General features: G+C 46.6%; 1 protein-coding gene across 4 annotated transcripts in view; it reads right to left on the bottom strand.

Moving 5' to 3' along the window:
- LOC140735839 (gametocyte-specific factor 1-like) overlaps nucleotides 1-7,441 on the bottom strand; it is a 462,565-nt gene extending 455,124 nt beyond the window's left edge. For 2 of the 4 annotated variants that reach the window (XM_073061352.1, XM_073061354.1), the window contains exons 1-2: nucleotides 7,290-7,435; nucleotides 6,858-6,967 (exon numbers count right to left, since the gene is read on the bottom strand). In XM_073061352.1, coding sequence (XP_072917453.1) covers nucleotides 6,858-6,959 — 102 coding nt within the window. In that variant the 5' untranslated portion in view covers nucleotides 6,960-6,967; nucleotides 7,290-7,435. Of the gene's footprint in view, nucleotides 1-6,857; nucleotides 6,968-7,289 lie in introns of those variants that run through there. The other 2 variants (XM_073061353.1, XM_073061355.1) reach the window with 2 other exon arrangements.
- Between the last annotated feature and the right edge of the window lie 11,209 nt (nucleotides 7,442-18,650).

Here is an 18,650-nt window from a genome sequence, read left to right as displayed (position 1 = left end):
CTGCGTTGCTTAGTAATAATTGTAGCTTTCATCAGGACAGGGTGTTCCACATGCTCCATTATTCTCATTTTATCCGTTATCCTTTAAAATTGTTCCGATCGTTGAACGACTGTAGCCTAACACTTTTCCAATGACCCATGGCATTTCACCTCTTTCCAAATGATTTATTATTTCCACTTTATTTTCAATCGCGATCGCTTCTCATCAATGGAACAGAAACACAGCGGGCGGCGGGACCCGACCTCTGCCAGCTCCCAAGGTCCGCTGGGTCCTAAGGACCACCACACTGAGACAGGCTAAATGGGACAAGTGGGGGCTGTGCTGGGTTTGGGTATTTGATCCTCCACAATATTCTGCGTGAGTATTTAAACTGGAGGTGGCAGTGTTTTTTTTTAACGAGGTCAAGTTGTGAGCTCGACATCAACCCAGCACGGATGGTACGGGAGTCACTGGATCGTCATCAACCCAGCACGGGAGCACTCTGTCACTGGATCGAACTCGCTGATCTCACTGCGCCACCAGCCGACTGGAACGGGAGGGAGGGGGGTGGGGCCGGGGTCAGGGTGAACCTTACTAAAAAAAATTTAAGCCAAATACAAAGTTAAACACTCAACACAGTGTCAATGACAATGACAAGATGGCAGACGGCGTCGCGATCCAACTTAAAATGGCGAACAGCATTCTCCTTCCTTGGTTCATAAGTGCGAGTTGTCCGTAAGTCGGACGTTCGTAACTCAGGGACTACCTGCATAATCTTCTTCAGCCACAACTCAGCAATGCCCACATCATTCCAGCCAACAAGATCATCTGCCTTATTCCCTATACATGCATTCAAATATAACAAACACCCTCATTCTGTATTCATCACCCTTTTCAATATTGTCTGTTGCAATGCAGCTCATCCCACTGACTGTAATTTTGCCCCATCACCTGCCTGACCTTTCCACCAGTCACACTACACACTTCCAGTAAACCTTTCCTATTTACGTCTCTAACTTTTAAATGTTAATGTATCTGCTTAGCCACTTCTTCCACAGTTCATTCCATATATGTGCTACTGTATTTCCATTCAGGTTCCTATTAGATAGCTCCCCTCTCACCTCAATCACTTGCCTTCCAGATCTCGATTCCTCAATCTTAAGAAACAGACTGAGCACATTAACTCTTATGACCTAAGCCAGTATCTTCATCCAAGTGAACATCCCAAACACCGAACTCCTGGTTACTCCACATCACTTACACACCCCACCAGACTCCTGAGCTGTTATCCGGAGAGATCACCAAGTGGTGAAAGTAAATTGTTCAAGGATGTGGTCAAATCCACCTTGAAGAAATCCAAGTGTTATGATACCAGCCCCCTCCTTTGTGAGAATCGCAAGAGCCCTAGTGAAGGGGGGGGTCAATGACCCAAGAGAGAGAGAGACGTGCTGAATACCGCGTTCCACCGGGATGCAGAATACGGTGACCTTGACGACTGTCTCATGAAGACCACGTGTAAAGCCCTCGGGCAAAGTGGGCTGGTTGAGAGAGACACGTGAGGAAGTATAAAGGAGGGTCTGGGGGGGACGACCCCTCCAGACGCACCAAGGAGACACGATAGCGATCCCGTCGTAGCGGGAAGCCATTTTGAAGGAAGCCACGTGCGTTAGATTCCGAATCGGGAGTCTGTGGCTGGAATCACGGAAAATCGCTTTTAACTAACAACAGGAAAGCCTGCTCCCCTGATTCCACGGCTTTGCTTCGTAAGGACCCGGGCAAATGTTCCTTTTCTCACCAATCTCTCTCTCTCTCTCCAACATGGGAAACACAGCGGTTCCCAAAAGGCTGAAGCCTGCCGACTTTTGAATGACTGTTATATTTCCAAATGGACAAGATATTATCCCCTAGACAACGATAGAGCTTATTTCTGATTGATCATTACCGTACCTGCGCTTTAGATTGAGTATTGACGACGTATGTTATCTGAATGTTTGGATTAACCTTACGTTTGTGCCCCCTTTATAAATAAAAACGTTTGAAAATGGTACCATCAGACTTCAGCGGACCTCTCTATCTTTGCTGGTAAGTGATCCAGTTACGGGATACGTAACAACGTGGGTGCCTCGTCTCGAGATTTGAAACCTAATTGGGAGGGCAGTGAATTGGGTTTGTAAGTCAAAAAAAACATAAAATAAATTGGATCTGGTACGCGGGTAGCCAGACGGGAAACCAGTAAAGATGGACGTGGATGAATTTATGAAAAACCCGACTGTAGAGGCGGCCACCAAATCAGACTTGTTAAATTTGGCGAAGGGATTGGACCTCGCAGAAGTGAGGTCGTCCATGAAAAAGCGGGAGGTGCGAGGGGCCATAACTCGGTATTACATTGGGAAGAAAGTGTTCAAAGCTGAGGTCTTGGAAAATATCCCTGAAAAAGTACCAGCGAGTGGAATGGATCAGCTAGAGTTGGAGAAATTAAGGCTGGAACATGAATTTAAAATGAAGCAGCTAGAAGCGGCTGAGAGAGAGAAAAAAAGGGAGCAGGCGTTCCACATAAAGGAGTTAGAGGTGGAAAAAGAGCGGGACCAAGCTGAAAAGCAAAGACAGCATGAAATTCAGCTAAAAGAGCTAGAAGTAGCCGAGAACGAGCCGAAAAGCAAAGAGAGTATGAGGAGAGACGAGAACAGAGGGAACATGACTTGGAGATGGAGAAGTTAAAGAAAGAGCGAAGAGATCTAGGGTTAGATCGAGAGGAGAGGTTTAACGTTAGTCGGGAGTTGAGGGCAGTACCTCCATTCGAAGAGTCGGATGTTGATAGTTATTTCTTGCTTTTTGAAAAGGTGGCAGTAAATCAAAAGTGGCCCAAAGAGCAGCGGGTGGCGTTGTTACAAAGTGTGTTAAAGGGGAAGGCACAATGAGCATATGCGGCCTTGACCGTCGAGGAAGGGGAAGCGGAGAATTATGCCAAAGTAAAAGAGGCCATTCTCCGGAGTTATGAGCTAGTACCTGAAGCGTATAGACAAAGGTTCAGAAATTTACGGAAAGGGTGGAATCAAACGTATACCGAGCTAGCCTATGAAAAGGGTGTGCTCTTGGACCATTGGTGCACCGCGGAACAGGTGGACGGGGATTATGGGCGTATCAGGGAGTTATTTCTGATTGAGGAATTAAAAGGGTGTGTTCCGGAGGAGATCCTGATGTATTTGAATGAGAAGGCGAATAAGTCCATCTCAGAAATTGCTAGGTTTGCAGATGAATATGCCCTAACCCACAGGATAAAGATTTCCTCGCCAAAAGGTTACCCGAGAGACCGTCGGAACCGTAGGGAAAGTCCGCCGGCTGAGGCAGAGGTCCCACCGGGAGCTAGTGGTAAGGTTGAGGGGGAAAGGCCAGGCGGCCCGAGATTTCCGGGCTTGACCTGTTTTAATTGTGGGAAGGGAGGACATATTGCCTCTAGGTGCTTTGCTCCGAGAAAGGAGCCAGAAAAAGGGAGAGCAGCGGTCCCTATCGGGTGTGCCGTGGTAATCAGTAAATCGACAAGAGAGCCCCGGGTAGACAGAGTACGAGAAGGGTCAGAGACTTGGCTGTCACCCGGAACCGTGTCCGTGAAGGGGGGAGACCCACCCATTCCCGTCCGAATCTGGCGAGACACCGGGGCGGAGCTGTCGTTGATCCGCCGTGAGATACTAGATTTCGGTCGGAGAAGGGGAATGGTCGCCGTGAAGGGGATAGGTACAAGAATAGAAATGGTGCCCCTACATCAGGTAATTATGGATTGTGAGCTGGTATCTGGACCAGTCGAAATAGGGGTGCCATCAGAATTCCCGAGAACTGACGCGGACGTCATCCTCGGAAATGATTTAGCCGGGGGGCAGGTTTGGACAAGGATGACACGGCCCAAACAGCCTGTGAGGATTGCAGCTCCGCCCCTCGCATCTCCAGTCTGTACCACAGGCGCGAGCATTCGCAGCCTGTCGAGAAAGGCAGCTGAGAAAGCGAGCAGTTTAAATCTGGCCAGTATTGATTTGGCCGAGACGGTCCTACCGACCCTGTACCACGAGGGTTCTGAGGGTGGTAAACCAAAAAGTAGTAAAGTGAAAGGGGTTAAGGGAAAGGAGCGAGATCTGCCCTTAGCGAAGAGAAAGGTCCTAGAGGTAGGAAATAAAGATGAGAAACGGAAAAAGCTGTTAAAAGGTCCAGAGTTGGACATGATCTGTCGGGGGTGGCAGCCCAGTTTGAAGAAGTTGAGAGTTATCAAGGTGTTCCCGATAATGAGATGAAGGCAGTCCTAGATGAAAAGGATGCCATTACCTTGGAGAGGTCTGCTGGGTTGGCAGACGAGGTTGTTTCAGCCCGCGGGGTTGAGTTTACTCCGGAAGGGAGTTGTTCAGAGAGGAACTGGGAGGATCAGGGGAATTTAGAATTTGAAAAGGGTACGGGTATTGAAAGCCTGGAAGAGGCAGATGTCCCGTTTGAGTGTGTCCAAGATGTGGATGCACGTGGTACTGAACCTAGTAATAGAGCTCAGAAAAAGTCTGAGGTATTTGATTCAGTTGAAGAGGAATGCAGTCCCTGTGGGTCAGATGGACTGGGTTCAGTGAAGACAGGGTTAACCCTGGTAATTGGGGGAAGGGAGGGTTCCCAGGTGTTGGTACACGAAGGGGTGGTGAACCTTAAAGTGGAACTCGACCAAGGGGGAATAAACATTATTATTGAAGGGAACAGGAAGTTTGTAGTTCCCAAATCGAATGAAGAAAATTTAAAGTTTAGATTGGTGTCAGAAGAAGCAACCAAGCTACAGAAACGAGGGCTTGGTAACGCGGTGCCTGCGCATCGATTACAGGTTGATTTGGAATGTAAAGGTGCCCCACACGCTGTTGTTATTCAAGAGAGCGCTGTGAAAAAGCCGAAATTTAAATGCGGCCTGAGGGAAAGGTTCGAACTGAAACCCATCAGCCTGCATGGTCCTGATAAAAGGGCTAGCCGCCTGGGTAAAATTACAGAATTGGGTGAAAATGGTCTAAGTGGTGTTGATAAGATGACCCCGATGAACGAGACGGGCGGGAGTTCACCACGCCAAATTACTCAAGTTCCCCACGGGGGGACTCAACGAAAAAGAGGCGATGGTTAATGCGGATACCATTTTTTTTAAACAGCAAAGCAGGTTGTACGGGATTGCGCCAAAGCCTGTGAATAATAAAGACAGCCCCTTTGGAGACCTGCCGGTGAAGTGAAACGACCGAAACGATTAGTATTCGCATAAACTTTTGTAGATGCACCTAAGCTAAGATCACACCTCCTTAGTTTTGTTGCTGAAGAAAAAAAATAAATAGGTGGTTATTGAATTGAAGTCTGATGCGACAAGATTTTTAGTACGGTACGCGATGTTAAGATATTAAAGAAAGGGACACTGTAATCGTTAACTGTTTAGGTACTGACTTGAATGTATAACAGTAGTACTCTGTGAAAAGAAAGGCTTGTGTATTGTGGTAGATTCAAAAATCCTGTAAGACTCTATACCACTGTTTTTAACCGCTGGTAAAAAATGTTTAAGAGGGGAGGTGTTATGATACCAGCCCCCTCCTTTGTGAGAATCGCAAGAGCCCTAGTGAAGGGGGGGGTCAATGACCCAAGAGAGAGAGAGACGTGCTGAATACCGCGTTCCACCGGGATGCAGAATACGGCGACCTTGACTATTGTCTCATGAAGACCACGTGTAAAGCCCTCGGGCAAAGTGGGCTGGTTGAGAGAGAGATTGACACCTGCGATCCCGTGAGGAAGTATAAAGGAGGGTGGGGGGGGGGACCCCTCCAGACGCACCAAGGAGACACGATAGCGATCCCGTCGTAGCGGGAAGCCATTTTGAAGGAAGCCACGTGCATTAGATTCCGAATCGGGAGTCTGTGGCTGGAATCACGGAAAATCGCTTTTAACTAACAACAGGAAAGCCTGCTCCCCTGATTCCAAGGCTTTGCTTCGTAAGGACCCGGGCAAATGTTCCTTTTCTCACCAATCTTTCTCTCTCTCTCCAACACGGGAAACCCAGCGGTTCCCAAAAGGCTGAAGCCTGCCGACTTTTGAATGACTGTTATATTTCCAAATGGACAAGATATTATCCCCTGGACAACGATAGAGCTTATTTCTGATTGATCATTACCGTACCTGCGCTTTAGATTGAGTATTGACGACGTATGTTATCTGAATGTTTGGATTAACCTTACATTTGTGCCCCCTTTATAAATAAAAACGTTTGAAAATGGCACCATCAGACTTCAGCGGACCTCTCTATCTTTGCTGGTAAGTGATCCAGTTACAGGATACGTAACACAAGAAATACACACTCATGAGAATCTCTAGCCCACAACAGCTTGAAGTGGAGCAGGGAACTTTGGTCCCACCCATTAGGAGCACACTGTGCTAAGAGTGCACCATCTCACAAACTATTCAGCTACCCACAGCTAATCTCAGAAACTACACATCCATCCACCTCATCAGCCATCACAAATCACAAAGACTGAAGTGGAAGTATCCCCAATCCCAGTGTCTACTTAAAAGGATGGTTAACAATATATTTTAAAACAGGCAAAGCTTTCTTAATTTTATTCACTGCTCATCTTCCATAGAATGAAATTATACCAGAGCATACTGACGTTGTTAGCTTTTTGAGAACTAAGCATCTCTACAACTCTCCAAAAATCTTTTGTACTCTTCCACTTCTGCCTTCTTGATCAACACAGCTTTGTTGTGTTACAAGTTGTCTGGATCCTTACTACTAAAGTTCCAACCATAACTCTACCAGCTGGGAAATGTATTGTATATCAGAATGTTGTGCAGCCAGTATGTTCTGTTACCCAGTGGCTTAAAACTATGAGACTTACTTTCCTGCACTTTACGAGGTGATAAGGGAACCTGCAGGCACGAATGTGGTGGCTCTTGTCATAGGGACACTGTAGAAGGTCTTCGGGGTCAATGGAACTCATTCTGCAAACTACAAATTTAAATTAGCACCAAAAGGAACAATCTGATTCAGGATTAAATTGCTCAATATTTAAATTTGTGCAGTGGGGGAGGGGTGTGAACAGCTAGGGAGAGAAAGGCAGGGGAGGGGAAGACAACAACAAGTAGGGTGGGGAGATGGGAGAGGGATGGGAAAGGCTGGATGGTGGAGAATCTATACGACCAGAAGCTGCGCTCCAACTACTGTAGATGAATCAAAACCTCCCAACGGCATCCCTTCACTATCACCGGAACCCACCCACCCCCAGCAACACGACCGAAACTCTCACACTACCCCATCACCGATCACTGACCTCCATCCCAGTGCCCGACATCCCCTCAGCTCTATACCTGTCCCCAAGCCAACAGCAAACGAAGGTTTTCAAAAGCAGCCGCCTAACGCCCGCCACTCCGCGCGCTATTCCCCCTCACTCGCGGGCATCAGACCCCGTGACCTCGGATCACGTGTCGCAAATATGAGCGGGGGAGGGGCGCGAGATGCGTGTGGGTTTCAGGGTCGCGCAGGCGTGCTGAACGGTGTGTGTTGGGGGGGGGGGGGGGGAGGCAGAGAAGACCAGAGGAAATGAGGAGGAGGTGAAAGGGGAGGGGGAGGAGTAAAAGACAGGGAAAGTGGTAAAAGGGGGCATGGGGAGAGCAGTGGTATTAGGGAGCAAACGGAGGTGGGAGGGGAGCGTGGGAGTGAGAAGGGGAGGAGTGGACGTGGAGCATGGGAAGATGTGGGATGGGGAATGAGAGAAAAGATTAAAAGGGGAGAGGGATGGGTGGAAGAAAGCAAGATGGGGAAAGGTGGTAGGAGAGGTGTCAGTGAGGATGGGCTGAGGAAGGGGAGGGGAGGAAGAAAGGTAGATGAGGAAAGGGGGTAAGGGAGGTATCAGTGGGAATGGGGAGGGGATAGGGAAAGGGGATGGGAAAGGTGGTATGGGAGGTATAAGTGGGGATAGGGGATTAGGAGGGGAGGTTGTAAGGGGAGATAGGGGAATGAGAAAAAGCAACTGGGAATGGAGGAGTGGAGGTGAATGGGGAAGTGGGATTGAAAATGAGAGAGGGGAGCTGAATGGGTCGATGGGAAGGAGAGGGTGGGGGGGAAGAGGGAAGGGAGGAGGTGGTAAGGCGAATGGGGACAAGTGGGGAGGGATAGGGAAAAGGGGAGCAGATGGAAAGAGTGGAGGGGGTGTGGATGGGTAAAAGGGGAGGGACAAAAAGGGATGAGGGAATGGGAGGGGGCGGTGGAATGGGGTAAGGGGCGGAATGGGGAGGAGAGTGAGGAAATGGGGGATGGGAAGGGGGAGTGGCTGGGGATAGGGGGAGCTGGAGGGATAGGAGGAAGGAAGGGGAGGCAATGGGGAGAGATGAAGGGGAGGGGAGGTGTATGTGGGGATGGGCGAAAAGGAGAGAATGGGGGTAAGTGGGAGGGGATGGGGAATAGGAGGGGGTGTAATGGATAGGGGAATGGTGGAATGGGGAAGGGTTGTGGAAAATGAAGAGGGGATGGGGGAATAGGAGATGAGGTGTAATGGTGGATAGGGGATGGTGGAATGTGGGAGGGGAAGAAGGGAAAATGGGAGAGTGGAAACCCCCTGGGAAGAGGGAATGGGGAAAATGGGAGGGGTGGGGAATAGGGGTTTAATGGGGGATAGTGGGATGGTGGAATGTGGGATGGGGATATGGTAAATGAGGGGATGGGGAAAGGGGGACGATGGGAAAAGGGGTAGGAGAAGGGGCAATGGGAGGATCTGGAATGACGAAAGGGGGAGTGAAGGGAAAAGGGAAGGTGGAGAGAGAGAAAGTGGAGGGGGAGAAGGAAAGCAGGAGGAAGAAATAGGTTAGGGGAGGGTAAAAGGAGGGAGGGAAGGAGTGAATGTGGAAATGGGGGGGGAGGCAAGGGGAATAGTGAGCCTGAAGGGAGGTGGGGATAAGGGAGGGAAATGGAGAAAAGGGGAGAGGGGAGTAGGCTGGGGGACAGGGAAATGGGGAGGAGAGATGAGGTTGTGGAAGAGGTAGGGGAGAGGAAAGGAAGGAGGAAGTGGAGAGGGGAAAGATGACACGGTAAAGGGGAGGGGGAAGGAGTGGAGGGTGAAAGGGGGGAGTGGGAAGGAGAAAAGGGATTATGAAAGGGCAATGGGGAGGGAGGGGAAGGGGGTAAGAGTGGGGGAGGGGAAAGGGGAGGGTCCAAGGGTGGGAGGGGAAGATGGAGTATGGGGAAAGGGAAGGAGGGAGTGAGGGAGGAGGAAGGAAGTTTTAAGTAAGTTTCATCATCATAGACCAAAATCTGTGCTGTATAGCTCTGAGCGAGCCTGGCACTGGGAACTGGTTCTACAATCTCTGCAGGGTACTCTGAACCCTTTTCTGCATCCTGTGGGACAAGGCAGTAGAAACATGGGCAGATTTGTAGAAAGGTATCATTAAGATACTCTTCTCAGCATAGTATTTTTAATGGATTTGCTTCTTTGTATTTTGTCATTCATTTAGTCACACTGCCATCAGGAACACTACTAATTTGCCTACTGTATCTTGGTGCAACTTTCCCACAAGCTAAAGAAGACCATCACAAAAGGAGAGCTAATCTCAATTTCCCATTTCACTGCTCCCGCTACCTGATACTAGATATGGTGAGGAAAAGCCAGAATAATCTGGTTTTATTTTATAAATAGTGAATTGATTAGATGGGCTGAATGAACTTTAGCTGTTTTATATTAATTTTAGTCTTTTTATTGAATATAATCCAGCATAACTCATTAATCATCAACTGCTAAATATGAAAGGGAGAATAATTTTGCAAAATTTACAAGATTAATTACAGAAATCAGAACCATAAGATTCTTATACATTGATGTTTTTAAGTCTTCATTTGAGGAAGTTTAAACAGATAAAGGGTGTGATCCCAAAAGGTTTAAATATCAAATGCTTCAGATAAATCATGCAAAATCTAAGTGGAACGTTTACATTGAAAAGCTGGAATAGGAGGGAAAAATGTTCAATATACCCACTCGTTTCCTACACTTTCAAATGGGTTCTCCAATATTAATTTTAGTTGCTTAAACGAAAATTTATACTATAGATGGTACAAATGGTCTTAAAAGTTCTGCAAATCAACAGACTGGAATACATCTCAACACCTTTAACAATGCAGGCAGATAAGTCAGAAAGGAAAAAATAAGCAATACACACAAAATGCTGGTGGAAAACAGCAGGCCAGGCAGCATCTATAGGAAGAAGTACAGTTGACGTTTCGGGCCGAGACTTGAGATTTGAAAGTGGGAGGGGGAGGTTCAAATCTCTTACTATCTTTTCTTTCAGTTAGTCCTGACAAAGAGTCTTAGCCCGAAATGTCAACTGTACTTCTTCCTATAGGTGCTACCTGGCCTGATGCGTTTCACCAGCATTTTGTGTGTGTTGCTTGAACTTCGAGCATCTGCAGATTTTCTCATGTTTGTGAAGGAAAAGATAAGTTTGGAGTCCTCAATTCCATGTATGTCCAACCCCTTCAACAAAACTGTATGTATGATGGGCACCAGGTAAGGACGGAATTGAACCAGCTATGGGTAACATTCACTATCTCCATGAATATTTGCACTGCTCACTGCGAATCAGCAAACAGACGAGTCTCAGCGAATAGCATAATGTTGCTCTGATTAGATTATCCAAGAGCAAGAAACTGTTCAGAGTCCACAAAATGGGAGAAACAAAGACAACTGGCTTGTCTGCTTCTCCTGTCCTTGATCAGACTGCAGTTTCTTCTGGCCAACAAGCCACAAGAGAAAGTAGATTGTACATCCTTTAAGTACTACTCTACATTGTTAGAAAAGTGACAGATGATAGAAATCTGAAATATATTAAAAACCCCACAGCAAATTCTGGAAATATTTAGATCAGGAACCAAGTGTGGAGATGAGAAAAAAGACTGACTATTTCTCAATGCACTGTTGGCTAGCTTCATGGGTGATACATCATTTAATGTGTAATACTAGTAACAAGCAGACACCAAACTAATGATGTAATGGTTCAGTGTACAAGGAGATTAGTGTCAGAGCTTCTCATCTTGGATCAGAACAATGGATGCCAATAACTGAGCTAGTTCAGGCCTGCTGAGTTCCTCCTGCATTTTGTGTGTAGCTTATCATGTGCATGTGTATCATACATCAATAGTCAATAATAATCAAAGTAAATCAATTTTACTGCAATACACAAGAAAAATATGCAATAGTGATGGTAATATTTAATTGTAGGTAATTTAAGAAAGTATACATACCACCAAGATCGTGGATTATTTAGTACTTTTTTAAATAAAATCTTACACATTCTTAAAAAAAAATCTGTATTGGCAGTAATATATACTGTGGACTGTGCATTTTGCTATAAGAATGCAGACTTTAAAATGTGGGTAGCATGTAAAGACTACTGACCAATCACATGTTTATTGGTCCAGATCAAATACATTAGTCAGTGTCACAGCCAATCTATATCTGCAGTCAAGTACCCAGACTAGCACAGCTATCTATGCCCGCTTCGAAATGGAGAATATAACTGCAGCTGTGAAAAACCCTGCTGCACCTGGTGACCCTGTAATCTCTGTCTCGGAGACCGATGTTAGGCTGTCTTTAAAGAGGGTGAACCCTCACAAGATGGAAGGTCCCGATGGGGTACCTGGTAAGGCTCTGAAAAATTGTGCTGACCAATTGGTGGAAATTAGGGGAAAGGAGTGCAGGGAGAAAGGGGGAATGGGAAAGAGGTGCAAGGAGAAAGGAATGGAGGAGGGGGAAGGAGGGTAGTAGGATAGTAAAGGGTATTGTGATTGGCGGATTGGGGAGGGGGTTGGGAAAGGGAGGGGTAGGAAAGGGGAGTAGGGTGAGTGTAAATGGGAGGGGGAGGGGAGGATGCAATAGGGGAAGAGAAGGAGGGTGTGGAGAAGGGAAAAGCCAAGGGGAGAGGGGAAGGAAGGATGGAAGGGGAAATGGGGGAAGTGGGAAGGGGTCGAGGTGTAAGGAAGAAATGGAAGGAAATGGAGGGAGGGGAGCAGGGAGAGGGAGTGGAGAAAGGGAAGGGCAGCAGTGGAGGGGGGAAGGGTGAAAGTGGGGAAGAGGAGGAGGGGAGAGAGCAGTGGAGGGGGAAGAAGGGAGGGGAAAGGGATGTGGGGAGGGGGAATGGAGCAGGGGAAGGGGGTGGAAGGAGAAGGGGAGAGTGGGAAAAGGGTGGAGGGAGAGAGACGGCAAGGGGAGGCAGGGGAAAGGGCAAGGGTGGGGGGGGAAGGGTAGGGGGATGGGTGGAACAGGGAAGAGAGGATGCCTGGTAAGGTGGAGGGAGAAGAGGATTGCGAAAGGGTGGGGAGAGAAGGAAAAGGGGAAGTGGGAGAGAAAGAGAGGAGGGTGTTAGGGGTGGGGAGGGGGAGGGGAAAAGGGAGGAAGTGGGAGGAGGATAAAGTAGGTCAGGGAGAGGGAAGGAAGGGGAATGCGGAGAAGAAAGGGAGGAGTGAAAGGAAGTGGAATGGAAGGGGTGGGGGAGGGGGAAGGAAGGGGGTAGAAACTGAATGGGGAGCGATGGAGGGGTGGGTGGAAGGGGACGGGAAGGTGGAGTCGGGGAAGGGTAGAGTGGAGGTGGAGGAGGAAGGGTCAGGTCGGAAGGAAAGGGAAGGAAGACTGGGGAGAGGAAGGGAATAGGGGAGTGGAAGAGGAGACAGAGTGGTTTGAAGAGAGTGATGTGGAATGGGGTGGAAGACAGGAGGTTAGGGGAAATGGAGGAGGAAAGGGGAAGGGGAGAATAGGGGAGGGGGGTGGAGGAGGAAAGGGGATGGCATGTAGAAAGGGGAAGGGGAGAATAGGGGAGGGGGATGGAGGAGGAAAGGTGTGGGAGGAGTGGGGAACAGGGGATGGGGAAAAGGTGCAGGAGGGTGGGAAGGGAAGGAGAGAATGAGATGGGGAGGGGAGAGTGGGAGAAAGAAGTGGCGAAGAGGTCAGATGTGGGATTTCTGTGAGACTTCCAGCCTCTCCAGTAGACACATCTTCACCAGGTGCATCGAGATGCAACTCCTTAGGGACCATGTTGAGGAACTGGAGCTGCAGCTCAATGACCTTCAGCTTGTTAGGGAAAGTGAGGCAGTGATAGACAGGAGCTACAGGAAGGTAGTCACCTAAGGCTACAGGAGACAGATAAATGGGTGAGGGAAAGCCATCCCCCTCAACAATGTAATCCATTTTGAGTGCTGTTTGGAGGGTAAGTGACTTACCTGGGTGAAGTAACAGTGGCTATGCCTCTGACACTGAGTCTGCCCTGTGGTGCAGAATGGTAGGGAACTGATGAGAATGAGGATGGCAGCAGTAATAGGGGACTCAGTAGTCAGGTGGACAGATAGGAAATTCTGTGGATGCGAAAAGGAAAGACGGATAGTAGATTGCCTGCCAGGGTCCAAGATATTTCCAGACGTGCTCTCAATATCCTAAGAAAGGGAGGGTGAGCAGCCAGAAGTTGTGGTACTAGGGAACTGGTGCTGTAGCTCAATGATCTTCAGCTTGTTAGGAAAAATGAAGCAGTGATAGACAGGAGGTACAGGGAGGTAGCCAGGAGACAGATAAATGGGTATGTGTCAGGAGAAGGATGGAAGAACATCAGATAGTGAAGAGTATCCCTATGGCTGTCCCCCTCAGCAATAAGTATTCCATTTTGAGTAGTGTTGGGGGTACGGCCTGCCTGGGAGAAGCAACAGTGGCTGTGCCTCTGGCACTGAGTTTGACCTTGTGGCTCTAAAGGGTAGGGAACTGAAGAGGATAGCAGCAGTAAAAACAGGACTAGGCAATTAGGGGGACAGATAGGCAATTCTTTTGGTGCGTAAAGGAAACACGGTGGAAGTTTGTCTCACAGATGCCAGGGCCCGAGATGTTTCAGAGCGCTTCCATAATATCCTGAAAAGGGAGTGTGAGCATCCAGAAGTCATGGTATATATTGGTACCAACAACATAGGAAGAAAAATGAAGAAGGTCCTGAAAAAAGAATACAGGGTGTTAGGAAGGAAGCTGCAAAGTAGGATCTCAAGGGTAGTAATCTCGGGATCACTGCCTGTGCCACATGACATTGAGGATAGGAATAGAATGAGGTGGCAGATAAATGCATGGCTGAAGAATTGGAGCAGAGTCAGGGAATCAGATTTCTGGATAATTGGGACCTCTTCTGGAGCATGTGGGACCGGTACAAAAGAGAGGGTTGCACTTAAATTTAAGGGAGACCAATACTCTTGTGGACAGATTTACTAGAGCTGTTGGGGGTGGTTTAAAATAATATGGCAAGGGGATGGGAACCAGTATGATAGATCTGAGGGTGAGCCAGCAGGTTTACAAGTGTAAACCTGGATGTAACATGAGCGTAAGGAAGGATAAGCCAAATGTTGGGCACAAATGCAGATAGAGCAAAGAGTTAGATTGTACCACAAAGGCAAAATTGAAAAGTGCAAAGAATCCAGGACTGAAGGTGTGGTATTTAAATGCATGTAGCATTCGGAATAAGGTTGATGAACTTGTAGCACAATTGGTCGGACGATGTGGGCATTACTGAGTCGTGGCTGGGAAAAGGTCATAGGTGGGAGTTTAACATCATAGGATATATTTTGTATCAAGAGGACAGGCGGGAAAGCATAGGCAGTGGTGTGGCTCTGTTGATAAGAGATGGAATTAAATCTTTAGGAAGAAGTGACATAGGGTCAGAGAATGTAGAATCCTTGTGGGTGGAGTTAAGAAATTGTAAAGGTAAAAAAATACATTATAGGAATCCAAATAGCAGCCAAGATGTAGGGTTGAGATTGCAAAGGGAGCTGGAAAAGGCATGTAATAAGGGTAATGACAAAATTGTAATGGGGGAGTTCAATATGCAGGGGAATTGGGAAAATCAGATTCATGTTGGATTACAGGAGGGGGAATTTTGTTGAATGCTTATAAGATAGCTTTTTGGAACAGCTTGTGCTTTAGCTACCCAGGGAAAAGCTACCTCATCTTGGGTGTCCCAGAACTTATTCAGGAGCTTAATGTAAAGGAGCCCTAAGGAGGCAGTGATCATAATATGATTGAATTCATACTGCAATTTGAGAAGGAGAAGCACAAGTCATATGTATCCTAATCACAATGGAATAAAGGGAACTATGGAGGCATGAGAGAGAAGCTTGGAAGCTTGCCCAGGTGGATTGGAGGAGGATACTGGTGGAGATGATAGCTGAAGTTTCTGGGAGTAGTTCACAAGGCTCAGGATTGATATTTCCCACAGAAGAAGTTTTCAAATGGCAGGCGTAGGCAACCATTGCTGACAAAGGAATGCATAAAAGCCAAGGTAGCAGAAGTGAGTAGTAGTAATGGGGGACAAGGAAATGGCAGGTGAACTTAATTGGTACTTTGCATCTGTCTTCACTGTAGAAGACACTAGCAACGTGCCAGAGGATTGTGAGTGTCAGGGAGCAGGAGTGAGTGCTATTGCTATTAGAAAGGAAAAAGTGCTAAGCAAACTCAAAGGTTTAAAAGTGGATAAGTCTCCTATATTAAATGGATACATCCCAGAGTCCTGAGAGAGGTTTCTGAAGAAATAACAGATGCAATGGTCATGATCTTTTAAAAATCACTTAATTTTGGCATGGTTCCAAAGGACTGCAAAATTGCAAATGGCACTCCACTCTTTAGGAAGGGAGAAAGGCAAAGAAAGGAAATTATAGGCCAGGCAACCAAACCTTAGTGGTAGGGAAAGCGTTGAAGTCTGTTATTAAGGATGAGGTTTCGGGTACTTGGAGACTAACTATAAAATAAGCCAATGTCAGCATGGTTTCTGTAAAGGGAAATCTTGCCTGACAAATCCGTTAGAGTTCTTCAAGGAAGTAACAAGCAGGGTGGACAAAGAAAAGACAGTGAATTTCACTTACTTAGACTTACAGAAGGCACTTTCCAAGGTGCCACACGTAATGCTGCTTAACAAGATAAAATCTTGCGCATTCCAGTGCTGTTACCCATGAAATGAATGCCAACATTGCATTTGCCTTCTTTACCTTCAGACTCAACCTGTAAGTTAACCTTCTGGGAGTCTTGCATGAGAACTCCTAAGTCCCTCTGCACCTCTGATGTTTGAACCTTCTCCTCATACATGAATGGCTGATAGGCAGAAGCTGAGTGGGAATAAGGGGAGCCTTTTCTGGTTGGCTGCCAGTGACTAGTGGTGTTCCTCAGGGGTCAGTATTGGGACCGCTACTTCTCATTGTTTGTCAGTAATTTAGATGACTGATGGCTTTGTAGCAAAGTTTGCAGAAGAAACAAAGATAGGTGGAGGAGCATGGAGTGCTGAGGAAGCAATGTGATTGCAGCAGGACTTAGATAAATTGGAATGTAACGCTCAGGTTCTGTCGGCAGTGTAAGTCCAGAGAGACAATCTCTGGTCCTGCTAACAGGTGAGATTGAGATGTGAGTCCACCCCGAAACTCCGTGTTTGTGTGCATGCTGCATGAGTTGTTACCCTGTTACAAATCAATACCATGAAATAACAAACAGTACAATTAAATGATTTAGCTTTATAATTCTTAATTTGACTACAGGGTTAGTGAAGAAAAAGCAAGAAAGGAAAAGGGCCCATTTTAATGAAACGGTCTAATGTGCACAAGTTGGATCTCACTGTTTTCCCTTCGCTGACCCTCCTTCGATCTCCTGGCTTTCGTCTAATCATGGTTCTGCTCTGCCGTCTTCTCTCTTCATCTCTCTCCGAACAAAAGACCCAGATCACCCTGGTGTCAGGCACACAGCACAAAACACACTCCTGTCATTGGACAGCTTGCATTCCATAGTACCCATTATCTCTAGCCATAATCCAAACACTGCTTCTACAGAAAGACCATTTAAGACCATTACATTAGCAGTGAAACCTTTCCCAAGGTGTTACAGGAAGAGTGGGAAAAAAAGTGGCAGATGGAATACAGTGTTGAGAAATATATGATAATGCATTTTGGTAAAAAGAATAACAATACAGACTATTATGTAAATGAGGAGAAGGTTCAAACATCAGAGGTGCAGAGGGACTTAGGAGTTCTCATACAAGACTCCCAGAAGGTTAACTTATAGGTTGAGTCTGTGGTAAAGAAGGCAAATGCAATGTTGGCATTCATTTCATGGGTAATAGAACATAAAAGCAAGGAGATAATGCTTAGGCTTTATAAGACACTAGTCAGGCCACACTTTGAGTATTGTCAACAGTTTTGGGCTCCATATCTCAGAACGGATGCATTGTCACTGGAGAAAATCCAGAGGAAGTTCGCAAAGATGATTCCGGGAATGAAGGGATTATCATATGAGGACTGTTTGGCAGATTTGGGCCTGTACTCATTGGCATTTAGAAGAATGTGGGAAGATCTCATTGAAACCCACCAAATGTTGAAAGGACCAGGCAGGACGGCTGTGGAGAGGATGTTTCCTATGATAGGAGTATCCAGAACTAAAGGGCATAGCCTGAATATTGAGAGTGACCTTTTAGAAAAGAAAGGAGGAATTTTTTTGGTCAAAGTAGAGAATCTGTGCAATGCTCTGCCATAGACTGTGGTGGAGGCCAAATCTGTGGATATAAATAAGGCAGATGTTGATAGCTTGCTGATCAATTGGGCATCAAGGATATGGTGAGAAAGCAGGCGTATAGAATTCAATGGGATAGTTGAGAGGGTGAGCATTTTTTACCAAGGGTCTCACCAGGACTGTACATACCAGCCGTGTGGTGAGAAAAGTATAACAGTGTCTCTTTCACCTCAGAGGGCTGAAGAAGTTTGGCATGAGTCTTCAATTCCTCAGGACTTTCTACAGGGTCACCCTTGAGAGCATCCCGACTGGCTGTGCTATTGCCTGTGTCATGGAAATACTGACTAAGAACACCAGAACGGCTAATAGTTTTGGTTTAAGAGTTTATTAACATGATATTATGGAGTCTGCAGCAGTCTCCACCGACACCAGAACTCGTGATTTTTTGGTTATACAGAGCTCATATTTATACAGCAAGACAAACAACTTTGCATAACTTTGTTTAGCATCCCACAGTCAATACAGGATCAATTGTTGAAAAGGTATGTCAATTGTTTCTCAGCGCGAATCTAAGAGGCCCTTTTTATTCCATGTTATCAGGACTCATAATTTACCCCAGACGCATCCCCTCTCCTGGTCCCAGGAGCTTAATATCCTGTTTATTTGAATTCCTGGTGCTGTGCTTATCATTCAAGGCTATTATTGACTCACATCAGCAGTCTCAAGTCCAGATGCACCAGAATGGCCAAGTATCCCATCATTCATTAGTTTTAACTATTTCCACCACAAATCCCTCCTTGACTATCTTTCTGATCAACACTTAAATATTCATAGTCCCCTCTTTCTGAAAAGGGGGCTCATGATCCACTGGATAAGGGTGCATTCTTAAACATTCCTCTTCATCATAACTATCCCCTTCTTCTCCCTCTCCTGTAATGTGAGATTGTGCATAGAGTAATGCTACCATCTCTGCTGGCTTTGACTTTGGAGGGGTGCATAGTAGTATGACACAATGAACTACCACTGCTAAGCACATCAGGGCAATGAGCCCGAAAAAGAGGGGCTGTAACCAGGAAAATATTCCTTCTCCTAGCACTAACTTAACCTACCTAAAGAAATCCCAGCCTTCTGGAGGGGCTTGAG

The sequence above is a fragment of the Hemitrygon akajei genome, chromosome 11 (genome assembly GCF_048418815.1).
Source record: "Hemitrygon akajei chromosome 11, sHemAka1.3, whole genome shotgun sequence".
Taxonomy (NCBI): domain Eukaryota; kingdom Metazoa; phylum Chordata; class Chondrichthyes; order Myliobatiformes; family Dasyatidae; genus Hemitrygon; species Hemitrygon akajei.
The sequence above is the reverse complement of the archived record's forward strand: the minus strand, read 5'-3'. Positions and strand labels throughout refer to the sequence as shown.